This window comes from Morus notabilis, unplaced genomic scaffold (assembly GCF_000414095.1).
Source record: "Morus notabilis unplaced genomic scaffold, ASM41409v2 Scaffold396, whole genome shotgun sequence".
Taxonomy (NCBI): domain Eukaryota; kingdom Viridiplantae; phylum Streptophyta; class Magnoliopsida; order Rosales; family Moraceae; genus Morus; species Morus notabilis.
This window is the reverse complement of record NW_010362367.1, coordinates 253,870-280,860: the sequence shown is the minus strand read 5'-3', so window position 1 is coordinate 280,860 and position 26,991 is coordinate 253,870. Positions and strand designations below refer to the sequence as shown.

The 26,991-nt window shown below is 35.8% G+C and overlaps 3 protein-coding genes across 3 annotated transcripts; 1 reads left to right on the top strand and 2 right to left on the bottom strand.

Annotated features, from left to right (window-relative positions):
• Window positions 1-6,427: 6,427 nt before the first annotated feature.
• Window positions 6,428-7,456, top strand: LOC21397454 (uncharacterized protein At1g76070). The gene has a single exon (XM_010101818.2). It carries the CDS (start codon window positions 6,472-6,474, stop codon window positions 7,285-7,287), a length of 816 nt encoding a protein of 271 aa, XP_010100120.1. The 5' UTR covers window positions 6,428-6,471; the 3' UTR covers window positions 7,288-7,456.
• Window positions 7,457-13,453: 5,997 nt separating this feature from the next.
• On the bottom strand, window positions 13,454-14,883 carry LOC21397453 (thioredoxin-like protein CDSP32, chloroplastic). Its single transcript, XM_010101817.2, has one exon. The coding sequence runs from the start codon at window positions 14,604-14,606 to the stop codon at window positions 13,698-13,700; it is 909 nt and encodes a 302-aa protein (XP_010100119.1). The 5' UTR covers window positions 14,607-14,883; the 3' UTR covers window positions 13,454-13,697.
• Window positions 14,884-24,662: 9,779 nt separating this feature from the next.
• On the bottom strand, window positions 24,663-26,151 carry LOC21397452 (24-methylenesterol C-methyltransferase 2). Its single transcript, XM_010101816.2, has one exon. The coding sequence runs from the start codon at window positions 26,030-26,032 to the stop codon at window positions 24,935-24,937; it is 1,098 nt and encodes a 365-aa protein (XP_010100118.1). The 5' UTR covers window positions 26,033-26,151; the 3' UTR covers window positions 24,663-24,934.
• Window positions 26,152-26,991: the final 840 nt, after the last annotated feature.

Sequence of the window (26,991 nt, the reverse complement as noted above, 5' to 3'; positions counted from 1 at the left end):
TTAGAGCAAGGTAAAATCTAATGGATAGTAATTCATAAAACACATTCATGAATCGGAGCTCCTACTGGTCCAAGTACCGAATCAACCCTCAAGAGAATTATTTATCTACTTCTTTCTTAAGAAGGAATGGATTCCATCTCGTGTAATAACATTCCCGGCTACCTACTTCATCATGTCTCCAAAATACAAGGAATATGATTCAGGATCTCAGAATCCGTACCGAGTAAATCAAAAGACACAAATCCATAAATAGGAGTTTGTTAAGAACTCCGGATTAAGACCATCCTATATATGACCATCGATAGACTCAATTGGAATTTCTATACTTAACAGAAATTATTAGAAATTCATATTGTGTCTGTGTCCTTGTTCCACATAATCTCATTATGCGAAATAAACTCATTCAATATCTCGCCATATCAACAGTGTGGATAACACCGTTCCATTCTAAATGGGAATGACATGTATTAATAATGTTTTAATTAAAGATTCCGAACTTTAATTAAATTCATTATGAACATTGCTTTTTGATTATTATCATTAAACATTATCCTCTCGTATATAACACTTATATACAATGTTTAAGGTTACATAAATAATCATAGAATTTTCATTGATATTCATAAAATATTCACAAATATATACACATAAAATTGATGAATAAACTCTTTTATTAAATAAATAATAAATATCCTATTACATCTTATGCTTCTAGGACACCATTCCCAACAGTATGAGAAACCGGCATCATCCAGTGCACCAAGAGAGATAAGGTTCCTTCTGAGGTCTGGAACATGTCTCACGTCCCTGAGTAGTTGAGAGGTGCCATCATGCATCTTTATGGGAATTGAACCAATCCCAATAACAGAGCATGATTGGTTATTTCCCGTGAATACATTTCCTGTCTTTATAGTGCGATACTCAAAGAACCATTCTCTCTTGGGGCACATGTTGTAGGTACACCCTGAATCGAGTATCCACTCGTCTTCTGGCTTAGTTTCTCCCATTACCAACGTCTCTGAACTATCGTAGCCCTCAGCATGATTTGCTGCTGCAGCCTCCTTCTCCTCTGATTTCTACTCGGACAGCTTCTTTTTCCATTCCTTGCAGAAACGTTTAATATGGCCCACTTTGTTGCAATAGTAACATTTCCTAGGCCCTGATCTAGATTTTGACCTAGAATTAGGCCTAGTTTTTGGTTTACTTTGATCCCTCTTGGGGTTTCTTCCTCTAGCCAGCAATCCCTCATCACCATAGGTGTCCTTTCTTTGGGACATCTCAAACTTAAGTTCTAACTCTCGAGACCTCAGTGCTGACAGAACATCCTCTAAGGTAAGGCTCTCTCTCCCATACTTAATTGCATTTTTAACATCTCTAAAATTTTCCGGTAAAGAAATTAACAAGATTATCGCCTGATTTTTCTCATCCACCTTTTCCTCAATATTTGCTAGGTCTATGATTATTTTGCTAAAATCATCAAGATTCTTTTCAAGACTTTTGCTAGTATCCATTCTAAAACTGAAAAGGCTTTCTTTAAGGTAGATTTTATTCATGAGAGACTTAGTCATATACAATTGCTCGAGTTTGAGCCATACCTTCGCGGTGGTGTCCTCCTCATTCACCTGTCTGAGGACGTTGTCGGCGAGATAGAGGATTATAGTGGAATATGCAATTTCTTGCATATCAATTTTCTCCTCTTCAGTCCCTTTCACATCCTTCATATCCCCGAGGGCTTTGGCGACCTTCTATTGTACCAAGATTGCTCTTAACTTCTTCCTCCATAAACCGAAATCTCCAGAACCATCGAACCGTTCCGGTTCGAACTTTGCGGTACCCATCACTTCTTCCAGAGATCTCCTCTGAGTCTTCGATTTGCCTAGTACCAAACTAGGCTCTGATACCACTGTTGGATCGAAACCAACACAAGACTCTAGAATCAGAATGAAAAAAATAACAATCGACACAAAAGGATTTTACTGAGGTTCGGGCAAAATGATTTACCCTACGTCCCCATTGAGCTCTCTCACAAGAAGCTCTTCCACTATTAGATCAAAGATTACACCCTCACAACTCACAATCTCAGCGATACAAACAATCTGCCCGAAAGAATCAATCACAAGAACAAGGATCCCAAGAACGTTTACAAAGAAGAAACCAGAAACCCTAGAAAACCTCTGATTTTCTCTCAATACCCAAAATGCCCAAATCCTCTCGTTTTCTCTCAAGAAATTGCTTTCAACTTTTTCTCTCTCTCTTGAAGTGAACCAAATGGTCTCGAAGAAGCCTTTCTCTCAAGAAATTACTTTTAACTTTTTCTCTCTCTCTTGAAGTGAACCGAATGGTCCCAAAGAAGCCATGGTTAGAATATATATCAAAAGTACAAGTGGCCGGCACCGACTCATCAAAGCCATACACGTGTACATCTGCGATTGGCTGTTCACTAACTCCTACTCTTGCAAAACGGCAAGTTGTTTTGATCTAATAGGAAAGCTGCAATCTGGATGATGTCGTTTTACTTGGAATTACTCCTACAATTATGATCCATATGCCGAGTCAACAATGGCAATACATTTTGGTAGAATTTTATAGGATAAGTGCTAGAGTTGGAATCCCAAACACAGATTTTCAAGCAGATTAAAAAAAAAAAAAACTAGGATAAATACAATAACGTATTCTATCTACTCTAGTTAATTATACATTTTTGGCAAGTGTTAAAAAGTCCGCAAGCCTGTTTCTTTTATCTTCTACTTTAAAATAAACATATATCTGATTCACTGGATCCGAACACAATAAATTTCATGATTGACCTTGATTGTCGATAATTCAAATAAAATTCGTCATCCCAAAATGATAGTGATGGGTAGTTGTATTTCCTGTTGGGAGAAGCTAAAAACGTAGATTTATTATACACGAGTGACGAGGAAGATAGGGTTGTAACGTTGCAACTCATGAGAAAGCATCACATATTATTCGTGCAAATGGTAAAGGCAAATTCTTTGTACTTTCCGTGTGCGGCTTAATTGCATCATCTTAAACCGTGTTCCTGTCAAGCGAAGCTGCCACAATTAAAAAGTCATATCATCATCCTAGCAAGTCATGTGGCCCATCTTATAAATCTATTACCATCACTCTCATGTGTTTTACGTTAGGGGAAAAACAGAGAAATCAACACGAGTCTTTTGGTTAAAATGTGATGGTCAAAAATTAATATTTTTGAAAAAGACAACATAAATAAAAAGAATATCTAAATTAGGATAAATATTACGTCACAAATGTTTTAGACTACAACTCTTTTTTCCTCTAAGTAAAAAAAAAGATAAGTGATGTCTTCACACTCTCAATCTAACGGTCACGTAACATACTGTTAAGATTACAGATAGAACGAAAAAAAATTTGACCCATGCTTTCGTCAACTGATATTTATGGAGTCCAAAGTCATATCAACTAAGGGCCCATTTAGTTCGCTGATTCGAGTTTTTAATTCGAATTGAGATGTGACTTTATGTGAGAGTTTTTTACTGTAATAAAAAAATTAGATGTGACTATTTCTGAGAACTTTTTATTGTAACAAAACTCGAATTATAAACTCGAATCGGTAAAATAAACGGAGCTTAAAACTACATTTGGCATGTAATAAAAGGTATAATACTATAATTACAACCTCACAACGGATATTGGAAATCGATCTTTGCATGACAGAAGAGAGTCTGTGTAAGTCCTCTTTCTCTGCTATGCTACCATCGCAGATGATGAGTATGATGACCCCAACTCTTGTTGAAGAACATGTGATTGGACGTTATTATTAAGAATTTTGCAAGGATAAGGTGAGGAGGGGCTAAAATTTAGAAGGGGAGTAGGGAACTGGTCGATCTCATTGTATAAATGGGAAAAGAAGAAATAATTTTAGAGAAAAAATAATAAATACGCAAACAAATAGATAAAACGACGTAATATACCTCCAAAAATCACTATACTTGCAAAACCGTAAAATCAACGGAAGTCTTAAATTCTTGTGGGACTTAATCTCTCGTGATTGTGCTCTTTTTCGCCGGCTAAAACACCTGTTTTCATTCGTTGAAGTCTGACTATACCTCATAAAAATTAAAAGCTAAGCAACATACACAATGAATTTTGCTTTGACCTTGTTGAAAGATCAAAGTTGAGCAGCCAAACCGTTTGGTCCAAAAGAGCACGTAGCAGCGAGTAATTTATATCCCCAGTATTACAAATACTACTCTGACTAATCAACAATATTATTACTTTAGCAAAATTATAATCATAAATAATCATAAAGTGACAAAACTAATTCCAATTTGGTGGACGACTTAAAAAATTCATCGCTTATATCATAAGCTAATTGTGTATGCTGATTTTTTTTTTACAAGGTAAAACAAACTAATATTGGTTCCACGAAGATATCCTCCAAAAAAAAGTATTTTAAAAATTGGTTGAAAAGATCTTTTCAACCAAAGTATAAGATAGATATGATTTTGAGGCAAGCATATTTGTCCTGCTGTTTTGGTCAAAGACTGGCACTATTCCTTAATTATTGTAGAAATATTGGTACAGTTTGCACATCAAAATTTGATGAATTTGATTGTTTAAATCCAAATTTCAAAATTCAATCATGCTTTAGTTCCCTAAGTTTTAAGATTGAACCTGAAAGGAATCTCTTAAAATTTTTTTAGATAATTCTAAAAAAATTAATGTGGATCATAAGTAAGTCTTTTTCTTTCTATGAATAAGAAAATTTGTTCATATCTAGTTTGATTTTTTTTTTTCATGTATTGGAAATAATTTTTAAAAAAAATATATATATATTTTTTTATCAAATGCATGTATTGGAAATTTAGGACTCAAATTGTAATAAATAGAGACATTAGAAAAAAAATAATATATTGATGATTTTTTTTTTTTAAAGAGTTTAAATTCTACACCTTGTGATGGAGTTAAGTGTAAATGTATTACTAGGCTATGCCACTAATTTTTACTTATTTCGTTAGACCATCTCTCTTGTTCTGCTTTATTTTTCCATTAATAGTTTACATTAGTTTGATACATCTTTAATTTTTAACATATTTAAAAGAACCAAAAGGTCTTTTTCTTCTTTTGACATGTGACATTATATGAAATGTTCTCTTTCTTTTGACACATGGGCATCACCTTTTTGTTTCATTTTCTTTTTTCTTTTTAAAAAGCATTTATTGATTTCTTTTTATCTATTCTTTTTTCTCTTTTTCCCAAAAATTCCTATACAGTTTAATTTTATTTAAGATGTGTTTATTTAAAATACCATTTTTCTCACATTAGCTGCTTATGCTTTTTCTTTTAATTCGGATATGTTTTGGTTTGACGCTAGCCCCAGGTTTATCAATTGTTTTGTACATGCTGATTTAGTTGTTACTTGAATAATATAAGCTAGTTTTTCGTTTTAAAAAAGTACCATTTTTCCTCACATTGTACTTACTAAAACAATTTATATTAGATATATCCCAAAATTTTATTTTTATTAAAGGTAGTTTCTCAAAATACTTTTTCTTATCGCCATATTTACATTTTTTTTTTCTCGATGGTACTCTCAGTTACTATTTATCTCATAAATAAAATTACTCTAAAGTATCTCCTTTGAAATAGTTTCTCTAACATATGAGCATACTCAATATTCTTTTTATAATTGCCTTACTAATATTATATCCTCTTAAATGTATCTCTACCTAAATATATATTTTTCCTTATAACCGATACTATTTTTTCATATGCATCCCATAAATAATTTACTTTCTAATTTACTCAATTAAAAAACTTTGTTTTCCTTTTAACTATGCTCTACTTAAGTTTTATAAGCTCTATTTAAGTTTTTAATTTTATATTTCTTTTACTAAATTAAACTCTTAAAAAATACTAAGTTAATAAAAAGAATTTTAAATATTTATATCTAAAAAAATAAAACACGTAGAATACGCGCGTGGTTTCAACTAATTATCCTAAATGAAAGAAAGACTCGTATTATAACCGTAATTATCTTAATTTATTAAACCACGCACGTGTAATTTGTAATAATTAGATCATGTTCAAAACATATATGTCAAAGTAAATCGTAGGACAAGTCAAATCATCATGTATATATCACGGATTAAATCAATAATTTAATTTCAAATAGAAACCCGCGTATCAATACGCTGAACGCAAAATAAAATCGCGTGCATAAGGAGACGAAAACTTGCATCAACCGCAAGCTGTATTATTAAATGCCCATGGACTCACAAGGTTTAATATTTGCTCAGTCTTTGACCAATAATAAAACAAACTCACCTCTTGCCTCTTTCTCATCTCTTTCTCTCTCTCGTCTCTTCTTGACATTGTCAAAATCACAACCTCATAAACTTTCTAGCTCAATCTTCCTTTTACTATATATATATATATATATATATACACACAAAGTTGTTAGAAAAGAAACCAAACTTAAAAAAGATGGAGAGACAAGCGAAATACCAAGACAAGATCTTGAAGTTCTTACCGAGAGCCGTTTCGGTCGTGACTTTTCATCAGAGCCTTCCTTTTAGCCCCAGCAAAGAGAAGAGATTCTCCGGTCCGATCGTGTCGATGATTCCTTACGAAGCTCGGAGAAAGCCGAAGAAGAACGGCCAAGAAGAGGTGGAAGTAGAAGAAGAGCCGACTTCGCCGAAAGTCTCTTGCATCGGCCAAATCAAGCACAAGCACAAGAAGATCATCAGCGAAAAAAAGAAGATCATCAGCGAAAAAAAGAAGCTGAAGAAGCGGTCGGGTTCGGCGACGATAAAGGATTCCAAGCCGGTCACGTGGTCGCCACGTGAGGTGAAGAAGCACGCCTTGTCAATCAAGAGGATGTTCAGCAGCAATACAATTAAGCCGGGGAGAAAATCCGACGCTTCTTGTGCTGATCATGATCATCATCATCATCATCATCACAACAATCGTAAGCCTCCGCTTCCTGATAGAGCGCCTTCTTTGAGTCAAATGAAGCGGTTCGCGAGCGGACGTGATTCGTTCTTGAATTTCGATTGGGGGGCTGATCATGATGATCAAGTTTTAACACCGGACGCGGATTATCGGAATATTACTCGCTACTCCGATGATCGCGAAGAGAGTGACGAAGAACAGGAGGTCATGATTCCGTTCTCTGCTCCTATGACTGTTGGTAGAGAAGTGCCCTTGCAGCCAAGGAAAGAAATTAATCTGTGGAAGAGAAGAACCATGGCTCCACCCAGGCCTCTTGAATTGAATACCATGATGATCAGAGCAAATTGATATTAAAGAATATTTCTCAGAGAAAATTTTGTGAATTCTTTAATTTACTGTGGTTGAATGAACACTGTTGTTTGGATTCTACATAATATATATTAGATCATATTGAAAACTGTAATTGGATTGATTTGATTGCCATCGATCTATAATTCATGCCCATAAAATTGTGTAATAGCCACATTAATTTGTTCATATAATTACACATGGTTTTGTTTTGCCTATGGATCTTGGTGTTTTCTTTTAAAATCAAGTGTGTAGATTTTTGTTTTCACCAGAATTATTTATTTTCCTTATAAAAAAATATATAAGCAAGCATTTATTCGAGAAGCCTTCATTTTAATCAGGTTATCCCACGAGCAGTTTCTCCGGGCAGATTTACAGTCGTCACTCGCCAGCCAAGCTAGTTGGCCATGTTTGAATAAGCAGTTGCGAGGTTAATTGGTGGTTTTAACGTCAAATTCAAATAGTTGAGAGGTTAATTTGCTAGAAGACTTGGCATTAATTTACATATATACAGTTTCAAGCACGCAAGCTAATTATCTTATAAGGCCAGTAATTTATATCTGATGTGGCACTCTTCGTGGTACTAGAAAATAACATTGCACATTTACATTATTAATGCAGTAAAACTTTGCTTAAACACTTCTAGAAAAAATAAAAACTTTGCTTAAAGTTTTGGATAACAGCCATAATTATGATGTTGACCAAAAGGGTATAGCAAATCAAACTTTCTACAGAAACTGAGCAAGTTGATCAAGAAACACTAGAGCCCGTTTGGTTGGAGGATTCATTCTCTGATTCGAATCATGGTTCATGGTTCGCTATAGTATTTTCTCTCCTAAAAAACACACGTAAATCGAAAATGGTTCTAATCCATGAACCAAACGGACTCTTAATTTAAGATATATGGCCAACTTAATTGTAATGATGGTGCGATCAAATACCGGGTTCTATAAGAACTTGGACCAACTCAAATATGAGGTACCCGATATTCGTTATGTATAGGACTGTTCATGGGTTGGGTTAGTACGAGATAGGGTTTTTTCTTCTCTCGCCTCAAAAGGTGTGGGTTACACATATTTGACCCCAACGATGTTAGAAAAATTTCACAGCCCAATGATGTTTGGGTTGGGTTGGGGCAGTACGGGGTGGGTTGTGTGGTCGGTTTCAACATTCAAAGAATTAAATACTCAAAGTTCAATCTAACATTCAAAGTTTATCATCAAATAGAAATAATAACTCCAACATTCAAACAGATAGAAATTCAAAGTTCAATTCAACATCAAACATGAAGCAAAGTAGTCCATCAAATATCAACATAAAATAGTCTACAATCATAAATTAGTCTTAACATAAAGCAAACATAAAGTCTTAATTCAAACATGAAGAAACTAGAGAGTAGAAAGGAGTTGTCTGTCTAGGGTTAGATATTAGAGGAGGCAAGTTAGAGCGCAGGTTAGATTGGGGCGTGTCGGCCATTATAGGCCCAACCCACACCCCGCCCCAAAACTTTGGGCCAGACATTAAATGAGCCGAAAAAAATTTATTCTAAAAATTACATTTTTCAAATTGGATTGGGGTGTGGTGGGTTGAGCCTACGGGTTTTACGGGTTTATGAACAACCCTAGTTCTTTACATAGAAAAAAGAAAAAATAATTTGCCGCCATGAACAATAAGGATTACTTATGAGAGTTAAAGATTAACGTCAAATTTGGTATATATATAATTACTGATTTTTTTTAAATATACTTTTACTGCTCTGGAAAGCGGCTGAATTCTCTACCAATCACTTTTAGAAGCAATCTCTTCTAAGGTTACTTTTGAATACGGGTAAATTATTAAGGGCTCGTTCTTTTGAGTGAAAAACTCAAAAAAAGGTAATTCGAGTTACAATTTTATTCGAGTTCATCTTCTTTTAAGTTTAAATTCGAGATTAAACTCGAGTTCAAACTCGAGTTTATGACTAAAACTCGAGTTCAAGTTTCCCCTTCAACTCGAGTTCGGAAACTCGAACTCAAATTAATGAACTATATTTTTTTTATTCTTAAAAATGTTATAACTTTTTCGTTTTAATTTTGATTGAGATGATTTTTTTTCTATGCGTTGACAACGAAAAGACGAATAAAACCCGACCCATATACCCTATTAAAATTTTTCATCAGCATTGAGTTTTTATTAAAATACTATCTAAATACAAATTCAAGTTTTGACTCACTCAAACACAAACTCAAAAAGATTCTTATCTCAAACCATAACTCAAATGTAGGGGTGGCAATTCGGGTTGGCGGGTCGTGTTCGTGTCGTGTTGACCTCTTCAGTTGACACGAATAGGTCTGACACGAACACGACCCGTTTATTAATCGTGTCGAAATACAAAACCCAAACACGACCCGTTTATTAGCGGGTTGACACGGCACGACACGAATAACCCGTTTATTAAATAGGTCATAAACGTGTCGTGTCAACCCATTGATTACCTGTCAACCCGTTTATAAAATGGGTGATAAATGGGTCGTGTTAACCTATTTATGAACCTATTTTTGAACATGTTTATAAAATAGGTGATAAATGGGTTGTGTTAACCTATTTCTGAACCTATTTTTTAACATGTTTATAAAATGGGTAATAAACGGGTTGTGTATTCGTGTTACCCAAATATGACACGTTTAATAAACGGGTTATGGCGGGTCAATTGCGGGTTGGCGGGTCATCCTGAAAATGACACGTTATTTAATCGTGTTTCACGGGTTCGACCTGATTTTGACCCGTACCTATTTCTGATAAACCCAAACCCGCTAATTTCGTGCGGGTTTCGAGTCGTGTCGTCGTGTCGTTATCCGGATTGCCAGCCCTACTCAAATGTACACAACCAAACACAAACTCAAGTTACAAGTTCAACTCAAGTTATAACTCAAATTTAACTCAAGAATTATACTCAAGTTAAACTCTAAAAGAACAAGCCCTAAATAATCTAACCAAGAGCAAATATATCAACACTAGTTATTGCCAAAGTTCTCTTATAATCACTTTAAGTACAGTAACAACAATAAAACCAAACTGGCAGCAAGAAGCTAATGTGGCAAATAGGTTGAGTTGCAACTAGTATTATAAATTTATAAATCATTTTTTAGTTTTTTTTTTTTTTTTTTTTTTTTTTTTTTTTTTTTTAAAGGAGTAGTGCTCAAGAAGTATTGGTATATGACTATAAACCATCTTCAATCTTTTTGGCAACTTTTTGCTTTTGTTTGCCATAGATTTCAGAGAAAATCTCTTATTCGGATGGATACAATAACCTCCTGTTGACCCGGTTCGGAGGAGAACGAGAAATAAATTTGTAATATTATTACTCGAGTTGCTCAATTCTTGTTTTATGCTTTTTGTGTCTTTTATTTTAAATGTATCTTTTCTTGATAGTTTTATTTTTATAGCTCTATAGTGTTTATTTGAATTTGACATTATAAAATAGAGTTAAGTACAGAATTATCACATGACTTTGTTTGCAACCATGTGATCTGTTGACATATTTGTACGTAGATATATCTTTGTGAAGTGTAATTGGCTTCGAGTCTTTTGACGACATTTTTTAAGGATTTTTAGCGACACCTAAAAGCTGCCTACATAACTATATGTAAATGCATCCATGGTTAAATGAAATGAATATTTTTAATATTATACGAGCATTATCACTTCCTTGATTGGTCATTTGCTAAACACGTTCGCAACATTTCATGTGCTTCAAAACCCTTAGGACGGTTCAGAACCCTTAGGATAGAAGATATTTTGTATTAAAAGATGTCCGATCATCAATTGTATATGCTGTACTCAATGATGCATTTATCGAATAGTAGGTATATTATTTTTTAAGGGAGTAGGACTCTTTATCAGTAGTGTCAATTTATGATTCTTAAATTTAATCAAAATTAAATTAGATTAAAAATGTATGCAGAATAGACAGTTTTTTTTTTCTACTTCATTATTATATGTATATATAGACACATATATGGTGATTATTTACTGTGTAAAGATCAAGTTACTATATATAATGTAACATATAAAATGAGGAGTGTAACATAAAATTTAATTTTATATAACATTTATGTTAGAGATATCTATAGCATCAGTAAAATAATTATCCAAATTATTGTTACGCCATTCTACCATAAATGTTACATTCATCAAATACCGTGTTATATTTTCACTTTTATATATAAGATTGCACAAAATCTATTTGTCATTGTATTGTATTGTATAAGGTGCTTTGCCCACCCTGCTCTTCACACGGGGCTATTAGTTGCAAGTATGAGTACCCGTACATACCCGCTAGAATACAAGTAAGAATGTCAACGTATATGCTAGTCGGACTGACGCCTTGAGGCAGCCATATTGAAGAAAGCCCACAAGTTGTTTAAAAGTCTCAGTTCACACCATTATCAAAAGGCAGAGCAAGTTGAAGGATGTCGCATTTTCTAAAACCACGTGAAACTGATTGTTAATTAGCGCCGAATAACAATTTTTTAGCCGCTTTTTAACTTTTATTGCATTGGATGTTCTCATAATCTAATTGAAGCAGCCAAACATATTTTACGAGCCCGTTTAATTTATTAATCTGAATTTTTAATTTGAGTTGAGATGTGATTTTATGTGAGAATTTTTTATTATAATAAAAAAGTTAAATATAATTATTTTTAAAATTTTTTTATTGTAATAAAACTCAAATTCTAAACTCAAATCGATAAAATAATCGACACCTACGTACTTTCTACTGGATATTTCTTTTTTCTACTCGATATTTCGATGATAACATTAACAGGCCTTATTTCCCAATTGCACTACAAAACAAAACACATTTCACACTACAGGAAAACAAAGCGTGCACGTAACGAGCTCTGTTAATAAGTATCCTAGTGGGAGAAAATTTACTCGTAATTCATTTCCATTTAGGCTTCTCTGTTTTCCTAAGAGGTCCAGGCATTCACTTATAAACTAATGGTCCTGTTTGTTTTTATTTTTGTTTTCATTTTTTATGTTTTTCGAGGTTAAAAATTGAAAACGCGGGTGAAAAATGCGTTGGTGTAAAATGTTTGAAAAAATAAAAATAAAAACGTTTTTGTCGTTTTCTGAAAAATCTGAAAAGGCAAAAAAGTCATTTTCATTTTCTCCTCTGTTTTCGTTTTCCTTCCCATTTTCTACCGTGTCCTCTTCCTCTTCCCATTCTTCTAAAAGTTCTCAGAACCTTCCCCAATCTCTCATCGCCTCTCACTCCGCCTCTCTTGCCGGCCTCCGCCTCTTTCCCCGTCGTTTCCCATTTTCTGCCGTGTCCTTCATTTTTCTCTTCCCATTCTTCTTTTGTTTCCTCGACCCTCTCTCTTCTCTGAAGTCTCCGATCTCCCTCGACCCCGCTCTTCTCCGATCTGAGACGACCCCCATCTTCTCCGTTCTAAGGTTGTCACATTTTTACAAAGACATCTCTAATCAGCCCATAAACACATAACCCATAAAAAATTCATCAAAAGCATGAAAAAACCCTTCTAATACAAGAAGAACACCTTACCTTGACTGCTGTACAAGTTGGCCTCTTAAATTTGGGTTTAAACTTAGAATTTGTCAAGAAAAATCATGGTTTTCTAGGAGGTTTCTCTTAGGTCCGAATTTTCTAGTACTCTTATGTCTTCTACTTTGGAGAGAGGAGAAGACGTTTGAGTAGAAATTTTTTTTTCTTGGTAATAAGCTGCTGAGGAGTAAAAAAATTGGTGGTGTTAAACGGTGGTTGGTGGCTGAGTCATTAGTTAATATGTAGGTGGTTTGGCATTTTTCTAGCTTGATGACAAGTGTTGCAACTAAGTTCTAACTTTGACAATTTAAAAAAACTGAAATAAAAAATTAAACCACTAAAAGCAGTTTTAGTTTTTCTTAAAATTGAAATCAATCTCTAAATAAAACTACCAAACGCATTTTCAAAAATAATTTTAAAATGAAAACGTTTTTATTTTTATTTTTATACAGAAAACAAAATCATTTTAAAATCAATTCCAAACACAACCAATATAATCTTTTACAGAGAGCACAGAGATTGTTTTCAACATCCAAAAACTTTAACAGAGTATTAGTCATTCGTACTTCAATATTAGGAAACAATACTGATCAACTTATTTCATAGGACCGACATAAATTAACATAAAAATATTTCAGTTCCACTGCATATTGCTGGCATAAGTTTCAACAAATTAAACTCAGTAGTCACTATAGGAGTTGCAAATAATAGCAACATTCCAGATGTAACAAATACACACAATTAGTAACGCTAGTCCTCAACAATTCCCCCATGTAATTAATTCAATTTCACTTTTTCTTTTTTTAACAATTCCCCCCAAAATTTTCAATCGGATGTGATAAAGGTTTAAATTCAGCTATTCTTAATACGTCACACGAACCCCTTGGTATCTCAGAATCTCACCAATAAGCTCTCCTTTACCGGACCCCACATACCTTCCACAAATCTCCCCGTCTCTGATGAACAAGAAAGTCGGCACCTCCACGACGTCCATGTCCTTCAAGAACTGCATGCAGCTGTCGTTCTCGTCACCGTTCATCCTCGCAAAAACGACGCTGTCCGACATCTGCTTCGACAGCTTAATCACCGTCGGATACACCTTAACGCACGGTCCACAATGCTTCAACCCGACGTCAAGCACGATCAGCTTGTGATCCACCTTGTGATCATCAATCAACTTCTCCACGTCCTGTCTCGAGTGCAGTTGCTCCACAGCCGAGTGGTTGTCCCCGTAGTATAGCACATCTCCGACGAGCTGGTCCGGCCCGATCCCTTCCTCTTCGTGGATCTTCTCCATGCTCTTGTAGAAGCTGAAGTGCGGGACCTGCTCTATCTTCTCTCTCGCGCAGAGCTCTTTGGTCTTCTCTGACTCGTCGCCCATGACGAGGAGGAAAACGACGTCGTTGCAGGTCCGGCTAAGGTCGACCATGAAAGGGTAGATTTTCCTGCTGTGGTAGCTATGGCTGGCGGCGAACTCCACCACCACAAGCTTGTTTTTGGCGGCGCGAAGGGCTTCGTCGAACTCCTCTACGCTGTGCACTCGCTGCACTTTCTCGTCGCTCTCGGCTTTCTTGGTCCCCGGGGCCGCTGTAGCCTTCGAAACGACGACGTTCCGGGTTCGGTTGTTGGTTGCGAGTGATGTCGTGGATTTAGGCCTGAGCTTGGTGGAGAAGGGTAAAAAGGGAAATTGGGAGTGGGAAGTGGAATTGGAATTGGGTTTGTTGAGTGGTGAGGAAAGAGATCTTGGTAGAAAGTTTGTGATTGTAGCCATTGAAGGAGAAGAAGATTGAAGGTTGATTTAGTCAAGTTTGGAAAGTTTTGCTGTTCAGAGGAGAAGGGGAAAGGTTTGGGGTAGAGAAGGAAGTGCTTTGTTTATTAGGACTATGAACATCAAAGAAATCTTGTTAGTGATCAGAGACCATATCCACTCGTTTGGCTTGTGGTTCTTATTGGCCAAAGCCAAATTGAATCAACTACTTTAGCTAGATTTTTTTTTGGGGGTGATCTTTTGCTCCTTTATGGGAGTTATTTTTTTTCCCTGCAATGCAACTTAGAAATAAAGAATTTCCGGCAAAAAAAAAAAAACATTAGAAATATGCATGTAATAGATAGCACACTTATAAAACTAAATTAACTGAATAGTAAATTTTAAAATTATTAAAAGTAAATAGTAATTTATCGCGTAAATTATTCGTTTATAACTAGTAAAAAAAAATTCACCGTAAATTTCCTTTTTATGATTGGTAAAAAAAAAATTTTCCACGTCAATAAAGATTTTTTTATTACATAAATTATTTTTAATCACTAATGAAACATTTATATGGTAAATTTTTATTCACTTCAAATAATTTTAAAATCTATTATTTATTTAATTTAATTCTAAAAATCTGCTATTTAGTATAATTTTAAATTTCTCATGAAAGGTCGCTGTGGGGTCTAAAGAGTTGGAAGTCTCCGGGCTGGGCTAAGGCCCAAGGCTATCAAATTTACATGGGCTAGGCCCATCTTATTGCTGCCTTCTAAAACCGATTGAAGATCTAGACCGAAGAAAAATAATTTAAGGTCGTTTGTTTCATATAAACTCAATAGAAAATCACAGATTCTAATTAGTTAAATATCTAACTCGTTAAAAGTACTCTTTTTAAAAAATTCTATCATTGATTAGTTCTAGTTTAAAAGGTAAAAATATATGGGTGTTAACGGGTGGTCCGGATGGAAATAAAAAGAGACTCCATTTTTAATTGTGTTTTTAAATATTGCTATATACTCATTAATTCTGTTACAATGTTTTCTTCTCATAATATAATTAAATTTTAAATATCGGAATCAAATATTATAGTTTGAGTATATTTTTCGAACATGCTCTTAAAGATTTATGCTCTTTTTAAAACACAATAAAATTTTTATCCTCACTTTTTCTTGTTTCATATTAACTTAAAAATGGAAATTTTCTTAAATTAGCTTCTCAGTTTTGCATCATTCTCTTAAAATTTTTCCCGCTCAAGTTAGCAATTAGCATATCAAAAGAAAGTGAGGACTTAATGATCACAAATTTTTATGCCTCCCACAAGAGGTTATTACTCTAAATTTCACACCACGAAAATTTTAGATATAACCAATAGGCTAGCCAAAGAGCATAATTCATGTTCGAAAAATGTGGAAGAATGCCCCGTCATTAGAGGGGCGCAAAAATCTATGTTGGTTCTCAAACACTACAATTATATATAAACATAAAAACCATGGGATTACTAATGATAGACAAAAATAATAGAATTACAAATGATAGACGAAACTAAAAGGAAGAATGAGGGAAAGAACTCATTTTTGTAGGAAAGTAAAGATTGATACCATAAATCTTGGGATATGAAATTTAATGATTAATAGTATATTTTATTCTGGGTCCGTTTAGTTCGTTGATTTGAGTTTTTAATTCGAATTGAGATGTGATTTATGTGAGAGCTTTTTATTGTAATAAAAAAGTTAGATGTGACTGTTTCTGAGAGCTTTTTACTGTAACAAAACTCAAATCGGTAAAATGAACGATACCTCTGTCAATTTAAAGATATGCTCAAAAGTGTCCCGTTTGCCGTCAATATTTCTTATTTTTAATTGATGTTGTTTCTTATACTTTCTATTTTTTTCTTCAGTGAAATACAAACATGTTATTTATTGTAATTAATTTTAAACCCTGCATTTTTTACAATTATTTTTAGAAAGTCGCCATGTAGTATGTACCACAAGTTTCCAAAAAAAAAAAAAAAAAAAAAGAGTTAACTACAGATTTTCTTCAACGCTCGAGTGGCAACAAAAATTTTAGCAATAACATCTCCATCGTTGTGTTTCAGTTCCACAGAAAAAGAAAAAGATGAAGAAAAAAATATATAATATATATGCATCGTTATGAGAAGAAAAATCTTAGCGAATAGACTGACCACATGAGAAAGATCATCGATTAATTTTCGTTCAACAAGATGCAAAGTGATTGGTTTGAAAGGCCGAATATATTGGCAGAGATCCAGTCTACATCCATCTAATAATAAAAATCTTCCTCCTAGTCAATAATCATATTCATGGGAAATATCTTCGGTAACATGCATGTTTCAAGGAACAAAAGACAAATCTTTCGTTGTTAAGGAAAGAAAAAACAAAAAAAAAAATCAGCAAATTTGCACACACGATTCGTCGAAAGTGAATCAATCTTTGAAAACTGGAAAGAGGGAAAGAGTGTACCAAATACATGAATAGACCTTTTCTTATTTTGCTGAATTTTAGAGTTAGCTTTAGAATTAGTTAGAGAGTTGTTATTTCTGTTTTAACTTATTCTTTCATATTAGACTATTTCATGATTGTATATATACTTGTAATGACGGTTGATTCAGGGTTGAATGAGATTTTCATTTTTCTTTACAATTTCATTATCCTCGTAATATGGTATCAGAGTGAAGCTAAACTGTTTGTCTTCTTCACCAATCTTTGCTTCCGCTCCTCGTGAAATTCATCGATTCATTCAATCTGCTTCTTGATTCAGTTCGAGTCTTCGATTCTGTTTCCGATCGGGTGAATCTGCAATTTTTGGTCTTTCTTCTGATTTCTATGGCGACTTTTCAATCTGAGAGCACCGGAGTTTCAACCGGAAGATCCGCCATTGATGATCCTCTGAGTCCTTACTATCTACACCATTCGGATAGTCCTGGTCTTGTGCTTGTCTCGCAATTGTTAACAGAAGATAACTATGCCTCCTGGAGCAGAGCGATGATGATTGCCCTATATGTCAAGAACAAATTGGGATTCGTCGATGGATCCATCACTAAACCAGAAGGTACTAATCTAAATCTCTTTAATTCATGGATTCAGAACAACAATATGGTGATTTCGTGGATTCTGAATTCTGTCTCTAAAGAGATTTCTGCTAGTATCTTGTTTGCTGAATCTGCTTTTGAGATATGGTTTGATCTTAAAGATCGATTCCAACAAAGTAATGGCCCTAGAATTTTTCAATTACGTCGAGATTTAGTGAAGCATAGTCAAGAACAGAACTCTGTCAGTGTGTATTTTACAAAACTGAAGGCTCTGTGGGAAGAATTGAGCAATTTTTGACCGGCTTGTACTTGTGGTAAATGCTCTTGTGGTGGAGTTAAGGAACTTAATTCCTACGATCAAATGGAGTACATCATGTCGTTTCTCATGCGACTCAATGATTCATTTGCTCAAGTCAGAGGTCAGTTACTTTTACTAGATCCTCTTCCTCCCATCAATAAAGTTTTCTCCTTGATTGCTCAAGAGGAACGCCAGAGAGCAATTGGTCAGCAAAGTCTAGGCACTGATTCGGCTAATGGAATGGCCTTTGCCGCTGTCAAAGGAGATAACTCAAAAGGTCAGAAGAAGGAGAGGCCTTTTTGGACCCATTGCCATTATCATGGTCACACCGTGGATAAATGCTACAAGTTACATGGCTATCCGCCAGGTTTCCAGCAACAACCAAGAAACCAATTCAATCAACCAAGAAACCAATTCAGCCAATCCAAGAGCCAGCCTGTAGCTATCAACCAGATCTCTAGTCAGTCTATTCACACAGAAAAAAATAACCAGGAGATTGGTGGTGCTCAAACTTTCTTCCAAAGTCTTGACCAGACTCAGTATCATTAACTGATGACAATGTTTGCCAATCATTTGTCTTCACCCACCAACACTGGTGAACATCAAGATGGCCCAAGTGCCTCATATTCAACAGGTACATATGTTTCTGTGATTCCTCTAATATCGTCTTCGAAAATTTGGGTAGTGGACTTTGGGGCTTCTAGACATATTTGTGCGAATGCTAACGCTTTTATATCTATGCGGCCTATAAAGAATTCTGTTGTCACATTACCAAACCATACACACATTGCCATCCAATTTTGTGGAGATGTGAGGCTTAGTTCCAAGATAATTCTTAGAGATGTCTTGTTTCTTCCAGAATTCAAATTTAACCTGCTGTCTATAAGTTCCCTCATCACAGGAGCACACCTTACTATCACTTTTTTCCATGATCACTTTGTTATTTAGGAAATCAGCTCCAGGAGGATGATTGGCAAAGGTGATAAGCTAGAAGATCTCTATGTTCTGGATATAGATAAACTGCATTTGAAATTTTCTGTTGACAATGTTTCTGTTAATAATATCTCTGTCCATGTCTGGCATAACCGTCTTGGACATCCAACTTTTAAAAGATTAGATAGCTTGAAGGATCAATTACGTTGTGATGTTTCCACGTTAAATAAAAATGATCCTTGTTATATCTGCCCTTTAGCTAAATAAAGAAGATTGCCCTTCATTTCTCATAACCATATGTCCTCATATCCTTTTGATTTGGTTCATTGTGACATTTGGGGCCCATATCATGTTCCTGCTCATTCAGGACACAGATATTTTTTAACTCTTGGGGATGACTGCACTCGTTTTACTTGGGTTTTTCTTCTAAAACACAAGTATGATGTATCTACTGTTATACCACATTTTTTTCACATGGTTGAAACTCAATTTAACGATAAAATTAAGGTATTCAGGACTGACAATGCTAAAGAGTTGACTTTCACAGATTTTTTTCATCAAAAAGGTGTTTTGCATCAATTTTCATGTGTGGACAGGCCACAACAAAACTCGGTGGTTGAGAGGAAACATCAACACTTGTTGAACGTTGCCCGAGCCCTGTATTTTCAGTCCCGTGTTCCTATTCAATTCTGGAGTGAATGTGTTTTGACTGCAACATTCTTAGTAAATAGGACACCATCACCGTGGCTCCAACACAAGACCCCATATGAACTCTTGTATAAGAATATTGTTGATTACTCATCTCTTCGAGTTTTTGGTTGTCTTGTTTTTGCTTCCATTCTACCAGTTCACCGTTCCAAAATTTCATCCACGTGCTCGAGTATATGTGTTCTTGGGATATCCTCCTGGTATGAACGGCTACAAGCTGTATGACATTGAGAATAAAGAAATATTTGTCTCCAGGGATGTCGTGTTTCACGAAGATATCTTTCCGTTCCACTCAGTGGTTGCTGCCGACACCTTAGTCGATTCATTCCCTAACCTGGTTCTGCCTACTATGTTGCTTGAAGTTCACAATTCAATTCCTCAAGCTGAAGATTCTCTTGCTCCACCGCCTACAGAACAACTTCCATCTCAGTCATCCTCTCTTGTACCTGCCATTGCACCTGCCCTTGTTCCCACTCGAAAATCTACAAGAGTTTCTCATCATCCATCTTACCTATGGGACTTTCATTGCGTCATGTTATCCAAAGCTGAGTTGATTCCTTCCAGCAACTTATATTCCCTGGACAAGTTCATATCTTATGATTCATTATCTAGTTCTCACAAGCATTTTGTTTTGAATGTGTCTTCTCAGTTTGAGCCCCAATTTTATCATCAAGCAGTCCAATTTTCCCATTGGCGAGAAGCTATGACGGCCGAGCTAGATGCTATGGAAGCCAATCATACTTGGACTGTGGTTCCTTTGCCTACAGGGAAGCATTCCCTTGGTTGCAAATGGATTTACAAAGTCAAATACAAGTCCGATGGTTCGGTGGATCAACATAAAGCCTGGTTAGTAGCTAAAGGATATACTCAACAAGAAGGTGTAGATTTCTTTGAAACCTTCTCCCCTGTTGCAAAGTTAGTTACTGTTAAAACTCTATTGGCTCTTGTTGCTAGCCAGAATTGGCACCTTGCTCAATTAGATGTGAATAATGCTTTCCTTAACGGAGATTTATTTAAGGAAGTATATATGGATCTACCTCTTGGATATGTTGGAAAGGGGGAGCATTCTACTCATAAGGGAAAGTTAGCCTGCAAACTTCATAAGTCCAACTATGGGCTCAAGCAAGCCTCTAGACAATGGTACTCTAAGTTCTCTCACTCTCTTCTTCGATTTGGTTTCGTTCAATCGAAATCTGATTACTCTCTATTCACTAAGGGCTCTGGTTTTTCTTTTGTGGCATTACTGGTTTATGTGGATGATATAGTCATTACAGGGCCCTCCATATCCATCATCAATTCCTTGAAATCTTTCCTTCAAGGCCAGTTCAAACTCAAGGATTTGGGGAATTTGAAGTATTTTCTTGGGATTGAAATAGCAAGATCTCGGATAGGCATCATCCTTTCTCAGAGGCATTACACTCTACAGCTCCTAGAAGACACTGGTTTCCTCGCAAGCAAACTAGCCAATGTTCCTATGGATCCCAAAACTCGGCTTGCTGCTGCCGATGGTGAACTCCTCCAGGATGTCTCTCAGTACAGGCGCCTTATTGGTCGCCTTTTATACCTCACTTTGTCTCGGCCTGACATTACTTTTGCCGTCCACAATCTCAGTCAGTTTTTGGCCCAACCTCGTGTTCCTCATTTAGCAGCTGCTCATCATCTTCTTCGGTATCTCAAGTCCACTCCTGGCCAAGGATTATTCTTTTCCGCTTCTTCCTCTATTTAGCTCAAAGCCTTCTCTGACGCTGATTGGGGTTCCTATCCAGACACCAGGCGGTCTGTTACTGGTTTTTGTGTTTTCCTAGGTAATTCCCTGGTCTCTTGGAAGGCTAAGAAGCAGAATACCATCTCTCGCTCGTCCGCTGAGGCCAAATACAGAGCTTTAGCTGCTGTCACAAGTGAGTTAGTTTGGTTAAGCCAATTATTAAAAGATTTTGCTGTGAAGTTGACTCCACCAGCCCTCTTATATTGTGATAACCAGGCTACCATTCACATTGCTAATAACCCCACCTTCCATGAGCGAACCAAACATATCGAGATTGATTGTCACTTTGTCCGTGATAAAATTGTTGATGGTTCCGTCAAGCTTATGCCTATTCGGTCTCATCACCAACTTGCTGACATGTTTACAAAGCCTTTGGCTTCATCATGTTTATCCTCATTGTTATCCAAGATGGCTGTTAAGAACATTCACAGTCCATCTTGAGGGGGAGTTTTAGAGTTAGCTTTAGAATTAGTTAGAGAGTTGTTATTTCTGTTATAACTTATTCTTTCACATTAGACTATTTCATGATTGTATATATACTTGAAATGACGGTTGATTCAGGGTTGAATGAGATTTTCATTTTTCTCCACAATTCCATTGTCCTCGTAATACTGAAGCCTGAGTGAACTGGTTTTTCTTTGTCGAGTAATATTGTTCTGATTATTGCTATTTTTTTTTAAAAAAAGAGAAAATTACTGAATTTACGAGTACATTCTTAATTTTTATTTTTTACTCTTAATTAATACATTTTTAATAAGATGCAACAACATAAGTCAATAAAAGAAAATTATTCAATTTACCTTGGAGTGTATGAGTCTGGATTTGTACAATTTATTTTTTATTAATACATTTTTAATTAATATAATTATTTAACTAAAAAAATATTAATCAATAGTAAAAGATACAGATCAGAGTCATGCACTCTAAAATATATTTGTCACCATATAACAAACATGAGCCCAGTAAATGCCAAATCACACAACCATTTTGGAAGCTCATAAGCAACGATAAAGATACACTTACGTTATTGTTTGAGATAATAACATTCCACATCAAAATTTCATGCCTTGAATTAAAATTTAGCAAAATTTTTAAAATATTATACAAATAGCAAAAATGATACAGTAATTATTATAATAATATCACATTTTATATTATATAATAATATAATTATATTTTAATGATGCTAAATTTTATTATTTTTATAGTACATCAAAAATTCTGTTATATTTTAATTTTACTTTTTAAATTTTGCTATATGTTAAAAGAGCACTTATTGTTTCTAAGGTTTTTTTTGTATAAACACCCGCTCAACTTTACAAGTTTAGCAAATGAGTCCTTAAACTTTTTTCTGTAACAATTCACCTCTTTAACTTTAAAATGTTGCAATGTTGATTAAATTAAAAACAAAGTTAAAATTTTGACCGGTTTCTTCCAAGTGAGTGTTTCTGGGACAGGCAAAAGTAGGGGCTCGCCACCTTGCAATGAACTCCGTGACAAGTTCATTATCCCTTTGCTTGGTCTTGAGTTGTTCGGGCACTCCAACCCTTCTTTCTTTGTGTGTTGCTGAACTGCTTCTTGAACTCCGATACCCTTGCTTCCCAAGTTGAGATCGACTCTTCAGAGAGGTGGGCGTACCATGTAAAGGCGGGCCCTCCAATGATTGTACGAAGAGCCTAAGGCATAGTGCCCCATTCTGCGCTACCAGCCCACATCTTACCAGGAAATGCGCTAGATGAGCAGAATTTTTTTTTGAATTTATAGTTAACCGTTTTAGGGTCCTCAAATTAAAAAAAAAAAAAAAAAATCATTCATAATGTGTATAAGAGGCTCAATTCAATGAAAAAGATCAGAGTTATCATTATTAAACACTCACATGAAAAATACTACCCAAAATAATAACTCCATTTTCAATTTGACAAATATTGTAACGAATTTCAAAGTTTAAGTAGTAAATTATCAAGAAAAAATTTGAGAACTAATTTACCAAACTGGAAAAGTTGAAAGGTGTCGGAACAAAAAAGGCTTGTTTCAACTTAAATGCAAGTTTCTGGGCCCTTTGAACAATTGAACTTGAAAAACATTTCAGATTCAAACTTTCTGGAATTTAAAAAAAAAAATCATTTAAGCTATTATAATCACACTTCTTAATAAATTATTCCAAGGGTGATTGTCGATTAATGAAAAAGTGCAAGAGAGCTTGTCAGTTTAAATAGATTAGATGGACTCTCTGCGTGTGTGAGTGAGTTTTGGAGAATTTGAATCCTGTAATCTGCTTGCCACTAACTGAATCTGACATCTTTATATAACCAGTCATATGTTACGTTATACTGAAAAAGACGAGAACTCAGGGAAAAATAAATATATAGCAAGGGAAGTAATAAATGAATTCATTCCTGCCCCCAGTTAAATTAAATTCAGACCAAGAGAATGCTTCTAACATTTTCAAAATTAAAAAACCATTCAATTTGCAATAAGTAACTAATTTGTACGGTAGAACTATTGAAAGCTACAGAAATTATTAAGGACCAGGCAGTAGGCACAGTGTTAAATGCTATTATTATTTATTTATTTATATGGATTCCCCATTGATAAGGCTAATTTCTTACCGTTAAATAGGATGAAAATTACATTAAAATAAAAAAAATACATAAAATAATCTCATACAAATCTAAGAGCTGAAATGCGAGTGTTTCCAGTAATTAATTTTTTCAGTGCTTAGTAGAAAAATCTCTTATTATTTCATTTTTGGTTTTATTTATTTGTCGGAGCGTACAATGCCATATTATATTAGCCTTAAGGCATCAAATGTTGAAAGATTTGCGAAACCCAATGTGGTCCCATATGTCGGCGTGTTTGTAACCCCCAGTGCCCAGTATTAGCTAACGACAACCATAAAGTGACAAACGAAAATTACAAAAGCAACCACATGTTTCGCGGAAATTGGAATCCTGACTTCTGAACTCCAAAGAGGGGCAAAAACGGAAAACCAAAGTGCTCGACACCTAAACAGTTGAACAGCTAATATATATATATATATGTGTGTGTGTTCATCATTATCCCTCCACGTGCGCCTCACGTGCTCCTCATGTGCCACTGCCTCCCCTATGTTTTGCAAGTGTAAACCCCCCATCTAGATTATGATTTTCATTTCCTCTATTCACCTCCATTGAACTTCCTGTGAACCACCAACGATGACCATTTGATTTCTACTTTCTAGTCATGCTCTTACCGTGATTTGATAGAATTCAACTACAATTGAAAACGAAACCGAAGTTTCTACTAAAACAGCAGAAAATCTGAGAAAAAGATCCCTCATGTTAATTCGATTCAATTTTGCCTCCTCAAACTTGCTACGAAATTTGATTAACAAATGGAATCTGATTCTGATCTAGATAAAAGGAAGGAACAAAAACTAAGACGAAATCCTCTTGAGCATCATAAATAACAACTGTAGAAACGAAATAATTCGGAAAGCAAAATTACAATATGGAAAATAAATTACCACTAAAAATAAAAATAACTAGGAATAGACTAAAGTAACCGACGGCAGAGCAGGGGACAGTACCGGAGCGAAGCGAGGGCTTAGTATTACCTCAGTAATCGGCCGGAGAAGACGACGGCGGCGAATCAGGCTTCCGGCAGAGGACCATGTGCATCGGAGTAAAGATTCCGGTGTCACCGCCTCTAGTGAGGTAATCGGCGGTCTTGAACAGCATCTCGTGAACATCGACGGTCCCTTTGGGGGCGATTCCCAAGGCGGCAAGAACTGTGACAAGAATGTGGTTCCGCCAGTAGGCGATTCTGCCCATCTTCAACCTAGTCCACCATGGGAGTGCCGGGGGCTTGGCCAGATCTCGCTCCTTAACAATCTCGAAGCCGACCTTCCTCGCCGTCTCGGCTATGTCGGAGTAGCTCCTGAGGCCGGGCAAGGCGTCGCCCCTCTCGATCCCCTGAATGATCTCCACGTGTTCGGGATTGTCGGCCCTGTACTTGTCCGTCGTAACCCACTCGTACGACACGTATAGAGATCCGGGCTTCAAAACCCTAAAGATCTCGGCGTAGACTTCCTCAAGCTTCGGCGCGTGGCACGTGGCCTCGATGGAGTACGCGCCGTCGAAGCTGTTGTCGGCGAAGGACATCTGGAGGAAGTTGCCGCACACGACCTCGCAGAGCGAGTCGAGGCAGGCCTTCTTGTTGTGCTGGCGGGCGCGGTTCACCTGGTACTCGTTGATCGTGATTCCCACGACGTTGGCACGCGAGTGGGCGGCGATCGCCCGCATAGGCCCACCAACCCCGCATCCCACGTCCAGAATTCGATCCCCCACCTTGGCGCCGATTAGATCGACGGCCATCTCCTCGTGGAGGCGCGTGGCGTCGCGGTGGGATTTGCCCCTTATTGAGGGTGAGAAATGGAAGGATTGGCCCCATCCCCACTCGTAGATGTCGGTTACCAAATTGTAGAAGGTGTCGACGAAATCTGGAACCTTCTCGGCCTTCTCGATCTCCTTTGGGCTGCGGAAGAAGGACCAGTACTGCTTGTAATTGTCCTGGACTTTCTCAGCGGAGATCGAACCGCCGGAGAGATCGACAGCGCGTTTGCCCTTCTGCTCGGCGGGGCCGAGAATCCAGAAGAACCAGTAGAAGCCACAGGCTAAGAGAGCCCCAGTGCAGAAAATGGCGACGGAGTCCATCGCAAAAGGGAGTGAAGGAGATGAAACGAGAGGCAGGCAGACTGAGACTAGTAATGGGGTATTGAGCAATTAGGTCTACTTTATAAGATTAAAAAGACCTTTTGGAAAGCTAATGAAAAGTTTTTCTATTATTATTCATTTTCTTTTTTCTTTTTGTGAGAAAAATAAACAAGTATTTTTTTTTTTTTTTTTCATAAGTAACAAGTATGTTTTTGTTTGGTTTGGTTTTTATCTCGTAGGCTGTTGGATTGCCCACGTGGATGACAAGGGGCGTGCGCTAAAGATTGGGTTTGTTGTTCCATCGATTCAATTTAAAGTTTTTTATTTACAAATTTACATTTCTAACCTCCTTTATTTCTTTTCTAAGAAAAACCCTCATCAAAATTTTATAAAGCTAATATTTCTTTACGCAGTCACGTCGCTATTATTTATTGGAAAATTAAATAAATAATTTTCTCGTAAATGTATGATGGGGAACATGAAAGTTTAAATTATTTATGTCATCAGATCAAAAATATATAATATATATTTATGTCAAATGATTACATTTATCTCTTCAAAAATTGTAATTTTTGTGTATAAATAAGATATTCTTAATCACACAATCATTCGTTTACATTTGAACTTCTACAATATTTTATCAAAATCAAAGATTAGTATACTATTTTGAACACTAAAATTATACAGTTAATTTGAGTTTGTTTAAGATTCGCATTACCTTTTTAATTTTTAGTGTTCAAAATTATTATCTAACCAGTTATATTTTATCATGTAACATTGTATAACAAAATTTCTACTAAGTTTCCTATCCCAGGATTTCGACTATGCCTTGTTTGTTTAATTGACTAAGACTGGATAATGCTTAATTGTTTCTTGAATTTCCATTAGTTGTAACGTGGCATGTGGATTTGAAAGTGATTACGTCAAAGATGAAAGGGGAAATAACAGATTAATTACCC

Excerpts from the sequence above, each read along its gene's own strand:
- LOC21397453 (XM_010101817.2), bottom strand. The coding sequence starts at position 14,606 with ATGGCTACAATCACAAACTTTCTACCAAGATCTCTTTCCTCACCACTC.
- LOC21397454 (XM_010101818.2), top strand. The coding sequence starts at position 6,472 with ATGGAGAGACAAGCGAAATACCAAGACAAGATCTTGAAGTTCTTACCG.
- LOC21397452 (XM_010101816.2), bottom strand. The coding sequence starts at position 26,032 with ATGGACTCCGTCGCCATTTTCTGCACTGGGGCTCTCTTAGCCTGTGGC.